General features: G+C 35.4%; 1 protein-coding gene across 1 annotated transcript; it reads right to left on the bottom strand.

The window, feature by feature from the left end:
* Positions 1 to 8,407: 8,407 nt before the first annotated feature.
* Positions 8,408 to 13,198, bottom strand: LOC149225243 (cationic amino acid transporter 1-like). Its single transcript, XM_089377013.1, has 2 exons — positions 12,369 to 13,198; positions 8,408 to 9,998 (listed from the first exon to the last, which is right to left on the bottom strand). Exons 1-2 carry the CDS (start codon positions 12,751 to 12,753, stop codon positions 8,665 to 8,667), a joined length of 1,719 nt encoding a protein of 572 aa, XP_089233139.1. The 5' UTR covers positions 12,754 to 13,198; the 3' UTR covers positions 8,408 to 8,664.
* Between the last annotated feature and the right edge of the window lie 950 nt (positions 13,199 to 14,148).

Here is a 14,148-nt window from a genome sequence, read left to right as displayed (position 1 = left end):
TAGAAAAGGCCAAAAGAAGTGTGGGAGGAAAAACTATGTATTTTTTGTTCTTCCAGAAAAGTGGAAACATCAAAGCATTTCATTTTAGAATGTGAGGCCTTCAAAGACAACAGGGAAAGTTACGTGGATATTCTGGTAGCTAGCTCTTGGGATAATCTATTTAACGAGGGATTTGTAGAGAAATTGGGAGCGCTTATTGTGAGGGATCAAAGGAAAAAGATCAAATACATCAACTAAATGAAAAAGCAATTTGTCGCATAAAATAACTTTAGCCTCGTGAAAAAACATAATTAATATTTTTACAAGTTAATTTTCCAAACATAATTAATATTTCACTTTTTGAATATGGTAAATTTTTTCCAAATTATGTAATTAGTATAGTTGGCAAATCAATATTAAGAGAGATTTAACCAGAAAAGTAGAAAACGTCTAGGAGGTTAGAGACGCCCCATGTGGGAGATCTTGCATTATTCCTTTTCACATGTACATATTAACAGAAATTTGGCAATGTAAATATTATTCATTTAATAGGTATAGATTTTATGTGGGTTAGGGTTTAAATTATTGACTTCTAAACAGGAAATACATGTTATAAACTATTAAATTTATTTAAACAATATTAACATAATAATTTTTATCTGGTAAACTTTATAAGCTAATAAGCCAATAAGCAATTTTTATCTGGTAAACTTTATAAGCCAATAAGCAATTTCAAATTTGTTTGGAAGTTTATTGAGATATTGTGAGTTATAATTCAAAAATTTAATAAAAGAGGGTGGTGAAAAGTTAAGACTAGTCATTTTAATTTTGTTTAGAAGCTTATTGAGGCCTTGTAAGTGAGTTATAATTGAAAGTTACGTGTTTTTCAATTTATATTTGCTTCTTTTAATAATGTGTGTCAATTAATTTAATTATGGTTGTGTGTTTAGTTTGAATATAAATTTCAATTTTGATTGTTGTAATTTATTTAAGTATTAATAATGATTTTTTTTAATAATGTGTGTTTATTAATTTAATTATTGTTGTGTGTTTTAGTTTGAATATAAATTTCAATTTTGATTGCGGTAATTTATTTAAGTTTTAATTTGAATATTAATAATGAGTTTTTTTTAACAATGTGTATATAAGTTTATTTAGTTCAATAAGTTGTGAGTTAATGATGTTGAACATTTTATATATGTTGATGTAAAATCTTTAAAAAAACTAAGTTTAGTACATTAAAAAAATTAAGTTTATAACATTAGAATTAGTATGGATCTATTTATCAAGTGTCGAGAGGAATCAAATCTCTCAAGATGCAAACCTCTTTTTTAAGTGTAAAACTTGATAAAATGTTTTCACTTAGAGAGATTTGATTCCTCTCAGCACTTTGTAAATTTGGAGTTAAGATGGATTTATGTTAGTGAGTAATAATATTATTTATATTTATATAAATTTCACATCAATGTATAAAAAATATGCTTATATCTAGTTTTAATAAAACTCTTTCATATGTTTATGTGTTGATGAACAATAGCCTTTACCTTGAGCAAAGACTTCGGTGACCTGTCCTAGGGTTTTGATCCGAGCGATGTCGTGGCAGTGTCGGGAGGGGGTTCAGAGCCCCCCTCCTTCAAAGAAATCGTCATGGGCAAAGTAAGGAACCCAAGACCCTTTTTCACCAAACTCACTAGTTACAATTCTTTCAAGGAACCTTCTATCAATCGCCCAGGAGGGGCACATAATATCTCTTGAAAATAGACTAGCTCCCAACCTGCTAGTTCTAGAGGAAAAGCTCAAACTCCGCCACAAATTGTCAACCTGTGCAAGCTTAAAATGAAGAAAATATCGACTTTGGAGATAATGGACCCGGATGTTGCAACATAAAAAGATTTTATGCAAGAATACGCCATTATCTACAAGTTTGTGGGTTTTTGGCCAGTAGAGAAAACCCTTAATTGGTGTATTCAAACAAAATGGAGCCTCTAAGGGGAATACAGGCTATAATTGGGCTCCAAAGGATTCTTCACAATGATTTTTGATCTTTTGGAGGACAAGGATAGAATCTTTGAGGGAGGTCCCTACTTCTTTAACTTGAATGGCTTTTATATGCGCTACTGGAAAGATAACTTCACCCTTGAAAAGGAGGACTTCACTAGGGGCCGTGTTTGCATACAACTATATTCCATGGCCACGTACTATTGGTCTTCTTCAGTCCTCAAAGGAATTGGAGATGAAACAGGTGAATGCATAAACACGTATGAAGCCACAAAGAGCATGACACTATGTCTCCTACGCTTGCATTTGTGTTTACTTAGATGTCTTTGGTGTTCTGCCAGAGGTTGTCGAGCTAGTTTTTAGGGACTAAGTGTGGCTCCAGAGTATTTATCATGAACAAATACCCTTAAGACACTGGAAGTGCCATGAACATGGACACCTCTTCAAGCAAAGTCCTTAAAGTGTCTCCCAAACCACCAATCTGCAAGCTCAGAAAAGGACAAATGAATAAGGCTTCACAAGAGTTTCTCCAAGTAACAGGAATAATCGAAGAACTCAAGAGAACAAAGTCATAGTGTCCCAGGCTAGCATGAACAATTTCAAATCTCTAAGGGAGGAACAGGACAAGGAAGACACCATCAACAAGGAAGGTAACTTGGAGCAATAATAGCCCACACACCAAACACAGGACCAGGAAGCCAACCATAATGTGAGTCCAAATGAAACTTGACAGGCCGTAGAGGACATAGAAATGGAGCAATAAGATAGCAGTAACACAATGGAGGAAGAAGTAAAAGACAAGGCCCTAGGAGGAACAAACCTAAGCGTGATTGCGGAAGTATGGAAGAAACATGGCCTAGAAGCCATTCCAGAGGAGTACAGACAGAAAATAGAGGGAGCATACCTGCTCCAAGAAGATCTTAAACAAGCCACCGCAAAGAGACAACATGGAGACCACAACAACAAGGGTATAAAGTCCCACATCCCAGTTGACCAATACAATCCCAAAGGACCGGGAAGAAAAAGAGGCAGGAAAACAACAAGTCAACTGCTGCAAGAACTCAGAGAAAAACTGATAAATGATGGAAAGGTAAGATCCCTCACCCTAACTCAAACTCTTTCTCAATGAATTTGATTTCGTGGAATATTAGAGGTCTAAATGGACCCGGAAAAAAAAGAGGCTTCTAAAGCAGAAAATAATGGAAAGAAAATTGAAGATTGTGCTTATCCAGGAAACAAAAATAGGAATAGAGGACATACCATCTCTTCAGAAGCAATGTTGCAAGGGCTACAACTACATAGCTAATGTTGCAAGAGGCATGGCAAGAGGTTAGTTAATTCTCTGGAAGGATCAGCTATTTGAGCTTATAACCTCAATGGATACCAAGAACTCTATAACCGCATTCTTGCAAATAATAGGAGCTCCTAAAATAATATGTGTCACCAATGTTTATGGACCACACAGAGTAGATGACAAAATCCAAATGTTGAACACCATAAGGAAAATCAATGATGAGCTTCCTTACCCTCACAAAATCATAGGTGGAGACTTCAATATGATTCTTAATCTATCAGAGAAAAAAGGAGGTCTCGGGATATTGGACAAGGATGTAGAGGCCTTTAGGGAAGCCATGGACATAATGAAATTGGTGTATGTTCAAACCACCAATGGTGTTCATACCTCGAACAATAGACAGGGTGGGGAAAGACAAATAACTTCTCATCTTGACAGATTCCTTATTACAGAATCCATTTCCCACGGTCGCCACACGACTCACCAACCCTTTGTTCACCTCATCGCACGATCGTGTTGTTTGCCCAACTTGGGCCAAGGGATTATGAACCAAAGGGAATACTATTAAACAAAAGGGACTAATAATATAAACCCAAGAGAATAATAAACCCAAAGGAATAATAAACCAAGGGATTATTATTTATTTCATGGGGACACAATCCTTGTCACAATGTGACATTCAAGGATGGTGGTATGAGACACTTTCTTTTAAAGAAACATGTATTTTCTTATTTAAAAAATAAAAAACAAAATTTATTAAACTTACTTTTTTATTTAAAACATAAAAAAAAAATAATAATAAAATTTATTTATTTTTCAAATAAATTGTTTTTTTTTTTTAAAAGATATATATTAAAAAAATTTAAATTTTTTTAAACCATTTTGTTTTTTTGTTTTGTTTTTAATTATTAAAAAATTTTAATTTTTTTTAAACTATATATATATATATATATAAATAAGTTTTTTTAATGTTTTTCATTAAAAAAAAAAATTATTAAAAAAAAAAAAAAATTCGCCCTCCAGGGCGCCCGTGGTGTCGTGGCCCTAGGCGTAGGCCTGCATGAGAATCGCCCCTCCACCCTCCCAGCCGCCTGTGGTGGCACAGCCCTGGGCGGAGGCCTGCTTGCCCAGGGGTGCACCACCACAAGCGGCCGGAAGGGCGATTTTTTTTTTTTCATAAAAATATTTTTTTAAATAAAAAACATTAAAAAAAATTGTTTTAAATAAAAAAACTTGTTTTAAAAAATTAAAAAAAATTTAATATTTTTTTTTGAAAAAAAAAAAAAAAAAAAAAAAAAAACAAAATGGTTTAAAAAAAAATTAAAATCTTTTAATATATATATATTTTTAAATAAAAAAAAAACAATTTGTTTAAAAAAAAATTTAAACTTTTATTTTTTTATTTGTTTTTTAAATAAAAAATGTAAGTTTAATAATTTTTATTTTTTATTTTTTAAATAGAAAAATACCTGTTTCTTTATATATTTTAAATGTTCTTTAATTTTTTTGTTATTTATTTTAATTTGAAAAGAAATATATATTTTTAAATTTTTTATAGCTTTGTGGTTTTTTTTTCAAATTTGAGTTTATTTTTGTTTTTTTAGTTTTTGTTTTTTAAATGATTTTAATATTAATTTTACTAGTTTTTTAATTTTAATTTTAATTTTTGTTAATTTTTTATCTTTCTTTAATCTTGTTTGTTTTTATTTATTTATTTTTTTTTTCTTGTTTTTGTTAATGTTTTTTGTATTTTTTTTTTTTTTTTGTATTTTTTTTGTTTTTTTGTATTTTTTTTTTTTTAATTTTGACTTAATTTTATATATATATATTTTTAAATTATGTTTTTTTTCCAAATTCTTTTATGGTTTATGAGATAATTTTTTCTATTAACATTTTTTTTTTGGTCTTTTTTAATATATATTTTTATATTTGTTTTTTTGAAGTAATCAACATTTAAAAAATAAAAATAAAACAACTTGAAAATTCATTTAGTAATCATAATTAAAAAAAAAAAAATGGACATAATAAATTTTAAAGTGTGAAAAATAAGTCCTCTAAAAAAAAGGTATGCTGTATAACACGTTGCATCAACACATTTCAAAATCAGGATAAAAATCACTAACATTTAAAAACAAATATTTATATTTGATACATAAGAAAATTTAAATTGTCAAAAATATGCTCCAAAAAATAAGAATTGTATTATGCGTCACCACTTTTCAAAATCGGGTCATGTTTTTACTACCCCTATGAAATGGGTAATTTTATCGGTTATTTAAAGTGCCAAAAACTATGTTCTAAAAAAAATATGTGTGTTCTGCATCACCCCTTTTCAAAATCGGGTCAATTTTTTGCTATCTCTACGAAATGGGTAACAGTATCAGTTCCCGTTTCAAAGTTTACATTGTTTAATGCCACTGGACCTAAATTGGGAAATGCTTATAAGTGTCGTCAACTCATAGTAGCACTAATGTTTTTGGTGAAATCCCATCTAGACATATGTTTTGCAGTTAACACATTGAGCCGATATATGGTTGAGCCTCATCATATACATTGGATTGGTGCCAAGAATCTTCTGAGATATCTTTGAGGCACAATCACTCATGAACTGAGATACACTGTCAGAGATGTGAGACTGTATGGTTATTCTGATGCTGATTGGGCTAGCAGTGTGGTGGATCACAAAAACACTTATGGATGTTGTTTTTCTTTGGGTTTTGCTTCGATATCCTGGATGAGCAGAAAGCAGAAATCAATTGCCTTGAGCACTGCCGAGGCCGAATACATAACTGCTAGTAAGGCCTCCTGTGAAGTTGTCTGGTTGAGGAAGCTCTTTAATGAGCTATTTGGACATGTGTTGGATACCATCGTGATCCTTTGTGAAAACCAGAGTGTGATCTGATTATCAGAGAATCCCGTGTTTCATGATCGCTCCAAGCATATAGATATAAGGTACCACTTTATCCGAGATATGGTACAACAAGGAGCAATAAGGATCCATCACATTGGGATTGATGAGCAGGTGCTTATTCACATTGGGACTGATGAGCAGGTCATCGATATTCTAACAAAGCCCTTGGGGAAGGTTAGGTTCTTGGCCTTCCGAGAATGACTTGGAGTCGTGGAGAGACCCTCTTATGAGGGTCCTGTATGAGATGGACATTGACCTCTAGGAGCCCCGAGGGGCTTGGGGTATTTCTTGGAGCGATGAGTAACCATAGGGTGTGCGGTTCAGCGTTCCCATAGTGGTTTGTTGTGTACAGGGTGAGTGGTTCAGCCTTCCCCTGCGATACCCTTTGGTGACATGTAGGCAGGATGAATGGTTCATCCTTCTTCTGCTGAGACATCTTACCCATGCAATCTGAGACTCATGGGAAGTACCTTTCATCTGGCCAATGAGTAGGGAAATGAGGATAAGGACCATAGTACTATCGATGAACGCATTGTGTACTACCATAATTCCTATGCTAGGATGACCAATATTGATCTGAGATCAATGGGAACTGAATTCGGGTCAGTAAGAGTGGTATGAGACACTTTCTTTTGATTGGAACTGACTTCGAGTTAGTAAGAGTGGTATGACACACTCTCTTTTGGTTGGGACCGATTTCGGGTCAATAGAGAATGGTATGATACATTCTCGGTCACTTCTTCTTCTTCATAGTTCAACAGAGCAGAGAAGTGCAATGATGGCAGAGATAGTATAGATTGGAAGATGCATTAGCAGATGGATTAGCAAATGGAGTTCTCCCTAGTTGAGAGGGAGTGTTAAAATTGGCAACTAAGGCCAAACTCCACATGGGTCATCTTATTTATGACCACTGATATTTTTCTTGGATTCTTCTCTCCAAGAGGTGTAGGATTGATTTAAAAATCATCCGATTCCGACACGTACAGTTGAAGTTATGAATTTATTTTGATAATGGACAAATTGTCAAGGTCGGTCGACAAACTTATGTAGGCTCAAAAGCCCAATAGTCACGTCTATTCATCCTCAACGTTTGCTATAAATACATGATGCCTTAGCCTTAGTTGGATACAATCATCTTCACACTTCTCTCTCTCTCTCCTCATTGATTGGGTACAGATTTCTAGACCTCTCTCTCTCCACATGTCTGAAATTTCAGGAGAGCGAAATTTCAGGAGGCCGAAATTTCAGGAGACCAAATTTCTGGACAATTTGACCAAGCATTGACCAGCATGCGTTGACCTCCTTTGACTGCTTTTTTGTGAGGGCTATCTCTATTTGGGCAAGCTGCATTTCTAGGCACAGAAATCGAGGCTAAACATTGACTGCTGACCAGCGTTGACTACAACTAGGGCTGACCGCAGGTGGGTTGTTTGACCAAAATTTGACTAGACTGAATTTGACTGTTTTGAGGGCTATTTTATCTTGTTGTTTGGAGGCTGAAGTTGACTGAAGTTGACCGATTTGCTGAGAGTCAAATCTGCCTTATTGACCAACGTTGACTTCTCTGGTTAGGGCTCTTTTGTTGCTCTTATAAATTATTAGATTTGTAAATTGTATTATCTCTCTCTACTAAACTATTGAAGACTAAAAGAAGATTTGATCAAGGGTTTCCCCACATTGGGGTTTGTCCTTGGCTGGTACCACATCTTGTGTCCTCTTGTCTTTGCTTGTCCTCTATTGTTTATGTTTATGTTCTATCTGCATTTTACTATCATGTTGATGTGATTGCTAATCTGAATATTGACACTGGGCTAATAAAGAAATGAAAGTAAAATTGCTCTAAAGCATAGAACATACCATTGTTGCCTAAAATTAACATATTGTCTATGATGTTATGCATTGTTGAATGGTGTTGTTAACTGTTTAATGTTTACATGATATAATTAAAATTGTTAAAAAGTACTTAATATTAATTCACCCCCTTCTCAATAATGATAAATATTCCAACAATCACAACATTAGCCAAGTGAGGTGTAGTCTTAGGTGAATAAAATCAAGAGGTTTCACTTTTGCTGAGAAACACGTTACACCAAGAGAGCACCCAATGCATCTCTTTGGATGAGGTGTGCTCTAGAGTGGTGATAGGTATCCTAGGAGAGGACTCTATTCATAGTCGAATGCACCAAAGTATTTTTAGCATTAATAGTGTCTCACAATACTAACAACATTTGCATATTCCTCAATTCCAAAGGTGTCTGCAGAACATGGTTATATTCTCAGTGCATTGCCCTGCAGCTTATATACATTTGCCTAGGGGGCCATTACATGTAAACTTCACTGAACAAATTCGATTTAAAAGCTTTATATATTTCTATAATATTAATAAAATCTAAGACAAATCTCCAAAGTAATCTGTTTACAAGCTATCATAGATCCCATTGTGACATTGCGGAGCTCCATTGCCTCCTTCCACTGCAGGGACTCAACCCATATTATCAAGCAACCCCATCCTCTCTGTGTCAGCAGCTTTGGCGGTGTCATATGATGCATGCAATCCAACAAAGATGTAATACACCAGTATTATGGCAGTCCAAACGGCAAACCTGATGAAGGAAGCCTTATCTATGGAACCCAAAAGAAAAACGTTTATAGCGATGGATAGAACTGGTGTCCAAGGCAACAATGGCACCCCCCACAGATTTGGCTTTCTAGCCAGTGGAACAAACAGCCTTAATCCTAATGTACCTAGAAACAATGCAGGCACCGTTATTAGATAACCAATCCACCCATCACTAGTAGCCCAGTATACAGCAGTGGCAACAGAGGATGCAATGATTATAGCGAGAAATATGATTAGCCTTTGCTGATATTTAATGCTTGTTTCACCAGAAACGTAATATCTCCTCACAAGTAATGCTATGGCTACTAGACTGAATATGAACAAGGTGCTGATGGATAGCAGGTTGGCGAGGACATCTAGGCTTGTGAAAAATGCTATAATTGATGTGGCTATGACCATTATGGCAGTGGCATTGATTGGCGTTCCTGTTTTTTCATGCACCAATGCAAACCATGGCGGGATCATGTGTGTCCTCGCAATGTGGGTCAGGTATCGAGCTTGCCCTACAACGCCCACCATTAGGACAGTGGTCATGCCCTCAAGGGCTCCTAACGCTACTATATACTTAGCCCAATCCATTCCTGCCTTTTCGAAAACAACACTGAATGCAGCATCAGGATCAATTGTTTTGTAGCTTTGCATCAGGCATAATGTCATAGCCATGAGACAGTAGACTATTATGACGATCACCATGGATCCAACTAGTCCAATAGGAATGTCCTTTGCAGGATTTTTAGTCTCTTCTGCCATTGTTGCAACTGCATCGAAGCCAGTATATGCAAAAAAGAGAACTGCGGCTGATGTGAAAATGCCCCTCACTCCGTAAGGCATAAAGTCTGAGTAGTTTGATGTTTTTGCATGCGTTAGTCCCGCAATAATGATGAACAAAAGTATCGCAACATGAATTACGGAGGCGATGGAGTTTATTCTGGAAGTAACTTTGGTGCTTCTTATGGCAGCAATGCCTGTTATGAAGAGGACGGCAACTGCTATTGGGTCCAATTCATTGAAATTTTGAGCTAGGTTTGTATGAATGCGAAAAGCATTAGATTGGCGGTTACAGAGTGTGGCGAAGTAGGATGTCCATGACCTTGCAACTGCTGCTCCACCAATGACGCATTCTAATAGGATGTTGCCTGCCGCTATGAACGCCACAAGGTCTCCTAATTCCACTCTGAGATATGCAAACGACCCACCTACACAATCAAAATAAGTAAATAATTGAAGGAATATTAGATATTTAAGATGATCGGTAACAAAATCCTTGTTGATACTTATGGACAGAGGGCTAAAACAGAGTGCAGTATATAAATTAGCTTTCCTACTAAGGAAGCAACAATGTCATGAAACCAATGTACATCATATGGTAGCCCTACGTTGGATAGAATCAAGGACACACAAACACGAATACATAAATTTGGAGTTACTTAATCATGAGATATTACAATATTAGATCTCTTTCACAGATACTTCAAGAATGTACAATAATGTGTATGTGGGTGAAATGACAAGCTAGGTACTTCAAAAGGCTTTCACCAACATATGTCGCAAGTTAACACAATCAATTACATAGGCATGTTAAAACACTAGTAATATTAGGGTGGTTATTTTGTTGGCCATAATGAATACATGGTTGAAATGACAAAGAAACTAGGTACTTCAGAAGGCTTTCAACAACATATGCAGCAAGTTTAACTCTGTCAATAATCACCAGGCATGTTAAAAAGACTACAGCAAGTTTCATACTATCAACCACATTAGCATGTTAAAAAAATAGGTGAGATGGATGTCTTTGGTGAATTCAAAAAAAAAATCTTATAATTTAGATTTATTCATGAGCAGTTTTTTTATATGGGTCTTTAATCATTAAAATCCCCGAACTAGATATTTGGCAAGGCACTTATGTCATGGAGGATGGAACTCAAAACCAACTACCTGACCTATGCCCTATGTCATGGAGGATCAAACCCAAGACCAGTTTTTTTATATGGATATTTAATAATTTAAATCACTGAACTAGATTTTTGTCAAGGCACCTATGTCATAGATGATCAAACTCAAAACCAACAAGGCACCTATGTCATAGATGATCAAACTCAAAACCAACTACCTGACCTATGTCATGGAGGATCGAATTCAAAATCAATTACCAGTGAATATAGATCATTAACCAATATACTATATCTGGACATTCAACAAGATACCCACCTCATTAATATATACCATCCAAAGAAACGAATAATTGATTCAGACAACAGAGCTTTTTTGCGCCTGCATCTAAGCACATTTTATTGTACAAAGTTAACAAGAATTTAGTAGCAGAAAACAATTTGTCTCAAGGGAGCAGAAAAGATATTTGTCCATCCATTGTGTGTTCCGTTCAGGGCTGGATGATCTGATTTTTATACAGCCACATAGAATACTGATTCAAATACAATGGGTAGTGTGCATGGAATTTCACCATATTCGATATAAAGCAATATCAACATATAAATAGACGATTTATCCGGTTTTACTAAAGAAAGATGTAATATCTTAAACATGTGAAAGCAATGATCAACCTAATGGAACACCTATAGGTTTTTTTGCAGAATTGGTTCAAGATTCCTCAAGATGAATCTCCAAAGTTGAGAGGTAATAGTGTGGTTGACTCGAGAAAACATATAATATCGCTTGTGTCTACTATGAAAGAAAATAACAATATCAGATCACAGCCCTCACAGGTATTTTGGGGTGGTCCAGTTCAATATACTTGAAGATGACATGAACATTGCTGTCAGTGTTCATCTCGAAGAAGCACAAGGATGGTAGCTTCAGAAGAAGCAGGTTGTATACTTTTATGTATGTTCTATTATGAAAACAGCTGTAAGAGGATACAGCACCAAAAGGTATTTTGGTGAGTTGGATTATGAAATTTGGTGTATTCAGTGCTTACTGTGTTATATGGACTAACTTTCATGAAAACAAAAATCCACTGTTAGATGTTATTTTAGAAATGAATAACAGAGTAGGGTCCTTTCTTCAGCAAAAATGGCCTTGATGTACATAAGTCACTCTGTATGTGTATCTAGCTTGAAGAGTAAGTTCAAGGGGTAAGGTCAATCGGTTGTTGCCAATGCAGCTCATCATTTAATAACTCTGTGGAAGTATGAATCTATTTAGATTAGGTGACATATTAATGATTTTAGGATCATGAAACACCGAGAGAAGTGATGATGTCTAAAAACATTATTGCTTAGTGGATCTCACTGGTCACCAAAACCAATTAATATGGAGGTTTTAGCTTTTAAATAGTCTACATTACCATTACCATGGACAAAACCAAGGTTGTCATAAACCTGGAGCGCGAAAATTGCTAATAACTTGACACAAGTTTACCGGAACCACCCTAACTTGGAATTCCCTGTAAAGTTAAAAAAAATAAGGAAAAAGGAAAAAACTGTGTATGATTCTCTTGCTATGTATATGTTTATATTATGACGTAAGTGACGAAATAAAGGCTATTCTGACTCCAAATACGAAATCTTGCAGGAATCAAAAAAGAAAAGAATTGAAAAGTTTCTTGCCTGCTATAGGGATTTCCACAGCAAACTCAGTGTAACAAAACACAGAGAGCATAGCAGAGATTCCCGAAATGACATATGACAATAGCACTGCAGGCCCTGCTTCATATCTGGCTTCAAAGCCTGTTAGGACAAAAATTCCAGAACCAATTACAGCGCCCATTCCGAACCAAATCAAATCCCACCAATTTAGATTCTTCTTCATGTCATGCCCACTCCGAGCCCGAACCTCAGTCATTTCCACTTCAGCCAAAGACCTTGCAAACATTCTGTCCCGAAATCTACTCCCTAACTGCCCCATAGCAATTGAATAATTTTCCCAGCTCATGAAGGACTCCTCTGGTAGAAATTGACCCCTGCAGACTTCCCATCCCGTTCTCCTTGTCATGTTTGCCAGCTTCAATCAAAGGCAAAACAAATTTAGGACAGATTTTCGACTCAGACTATATACAGGCCGAGCCAGGTCTCACCATTCAAAGGCAAGAAGAAATCTTGCGAGGGCAAAGATGGAATGTATATATTGATGAGTTTAGACAATATGGATGCGGACCGAACCATATCAATATCCAATCTGGACACAATACAGAGTGCGAATATATCATATATTTTTCATATAACTCTTCATGTAATTCAAACTGTGTGGGTGAAATGTCGATCTGACAGCTACAAGGACTCAAAGTCCACTGCCCAGCATACAAGCCAAGATTGATAACAGAGCAACAGTCCACACCTGCCATTCCTTTACCCGTCGCCGGAAATTCACTGTAGCAGCGTGGTTGAGCAGCCGATGCGTCACCGGCAATCGGATCCGTGGTCTTGCACGAAAGATTCCCTTGGGAGAATCCCGCTAGACCTGCTCTGCCTTCCAATTGGCCGCAGGGTATGCGATTCCCATATTAATGGCCTGAGAGTTTCATCTCCTCATTAAACATTAGCCCTCGATCTATTTGCTCCGAACGGCTTGATTCTCTCCGTGTCGTTTTTTAAATTTTTTTTGGAAGTAGATACTTTTGGTAGGATCCCACCATACCCACTCCATCGTCTTCACCTACCTCACATTTAGAGGTAACATTTGTATCTTGGGTTTAGTTTAAGGGGTAAGAAAACTGTTCGTGATCCTTTCCATTAGGGTTTAGGTTAACTTGTAATAACGCTGGAAGAGTAAATGACCTTTGACATAGAAGTTTTTTTTAATGTAAATTTTAGGAAGAAGGATATAGACGCGGAAGAATTGTTAGTGGTTGGAATTTGGTTCAAAAATTATCAAAAAATTCTTGTAGTAAGAGTGTTTGCATTATGTTTTTGATGGCGGAAATAGATTCAGTACTCTCAAAAATTAATGGAACGCTCAAATCCATGCAAAATTTATCAAAAACCTGTCAAATTTCTATAATTTTCAGAAAAAAAAAATAACCTCATGGCAAATTTTAATGAACCTAATTGATGTTTTGGCAAGTTATTTTCCAAACCTAATTAATATTTCATTATTTTAATATAGAAATATTTTTCCATATTGTGTAGTTAGACCGGGCGAGGAAGTTCACATACACCCCATATTGCAAAGTCTCACTTTGGAGATCAATATTATTTATTTTAATATTGGTAAAAACTTAGGAAGGATTAAGAGATTCAAAGACATTACTATATGGGGTCCCACAGAATCAATATATATTATTTAATATGTATAGGTTTTTCTTTTGGTTAGGTTTTGAATTATTGTAATATTTAAGAAAGAAACACAAATTATTAAATTTATTTAAATTATATTTTAATATAAAAAAAA

Source organism: Pinus tabuliformis, chromosome J (assembly GCF_031772625.1).
Source record: "Pinus tabuliformis cultivar Carrire ecotype Pingquan chromosome J, CPIR1, whole genome shotgun sequence".
Taxonomy (NCBI): Eukaryota; Viridiplantae; Streptophyta; class Pinopsida; order Pinales; family Pinaceae; genus Pinus; species Pinus tabuliformis.
This window is presented reverse-complemented; position numbering and strand designations above follow the sequence as displayed.

What these genes read in the sequence shown, in the direction of transcription:
- LOC149225243 (XM_089377013.1), bottom strand. Translation starts at nt 12,753, where the DNA reads ATGACAAGGAGAACGGGATGGGAAGTCTGCAGGGGTCAATTTCTACCA. An exon ending in TGTGGAAATCCCTATAGCAG is followed by an intron (nt 9,999 to 12,368) that starts GCAAGAAACTTT and finishes TTGATTGTGTAG; the next exon opens with GTGGGTCGTTTGCATATCTC.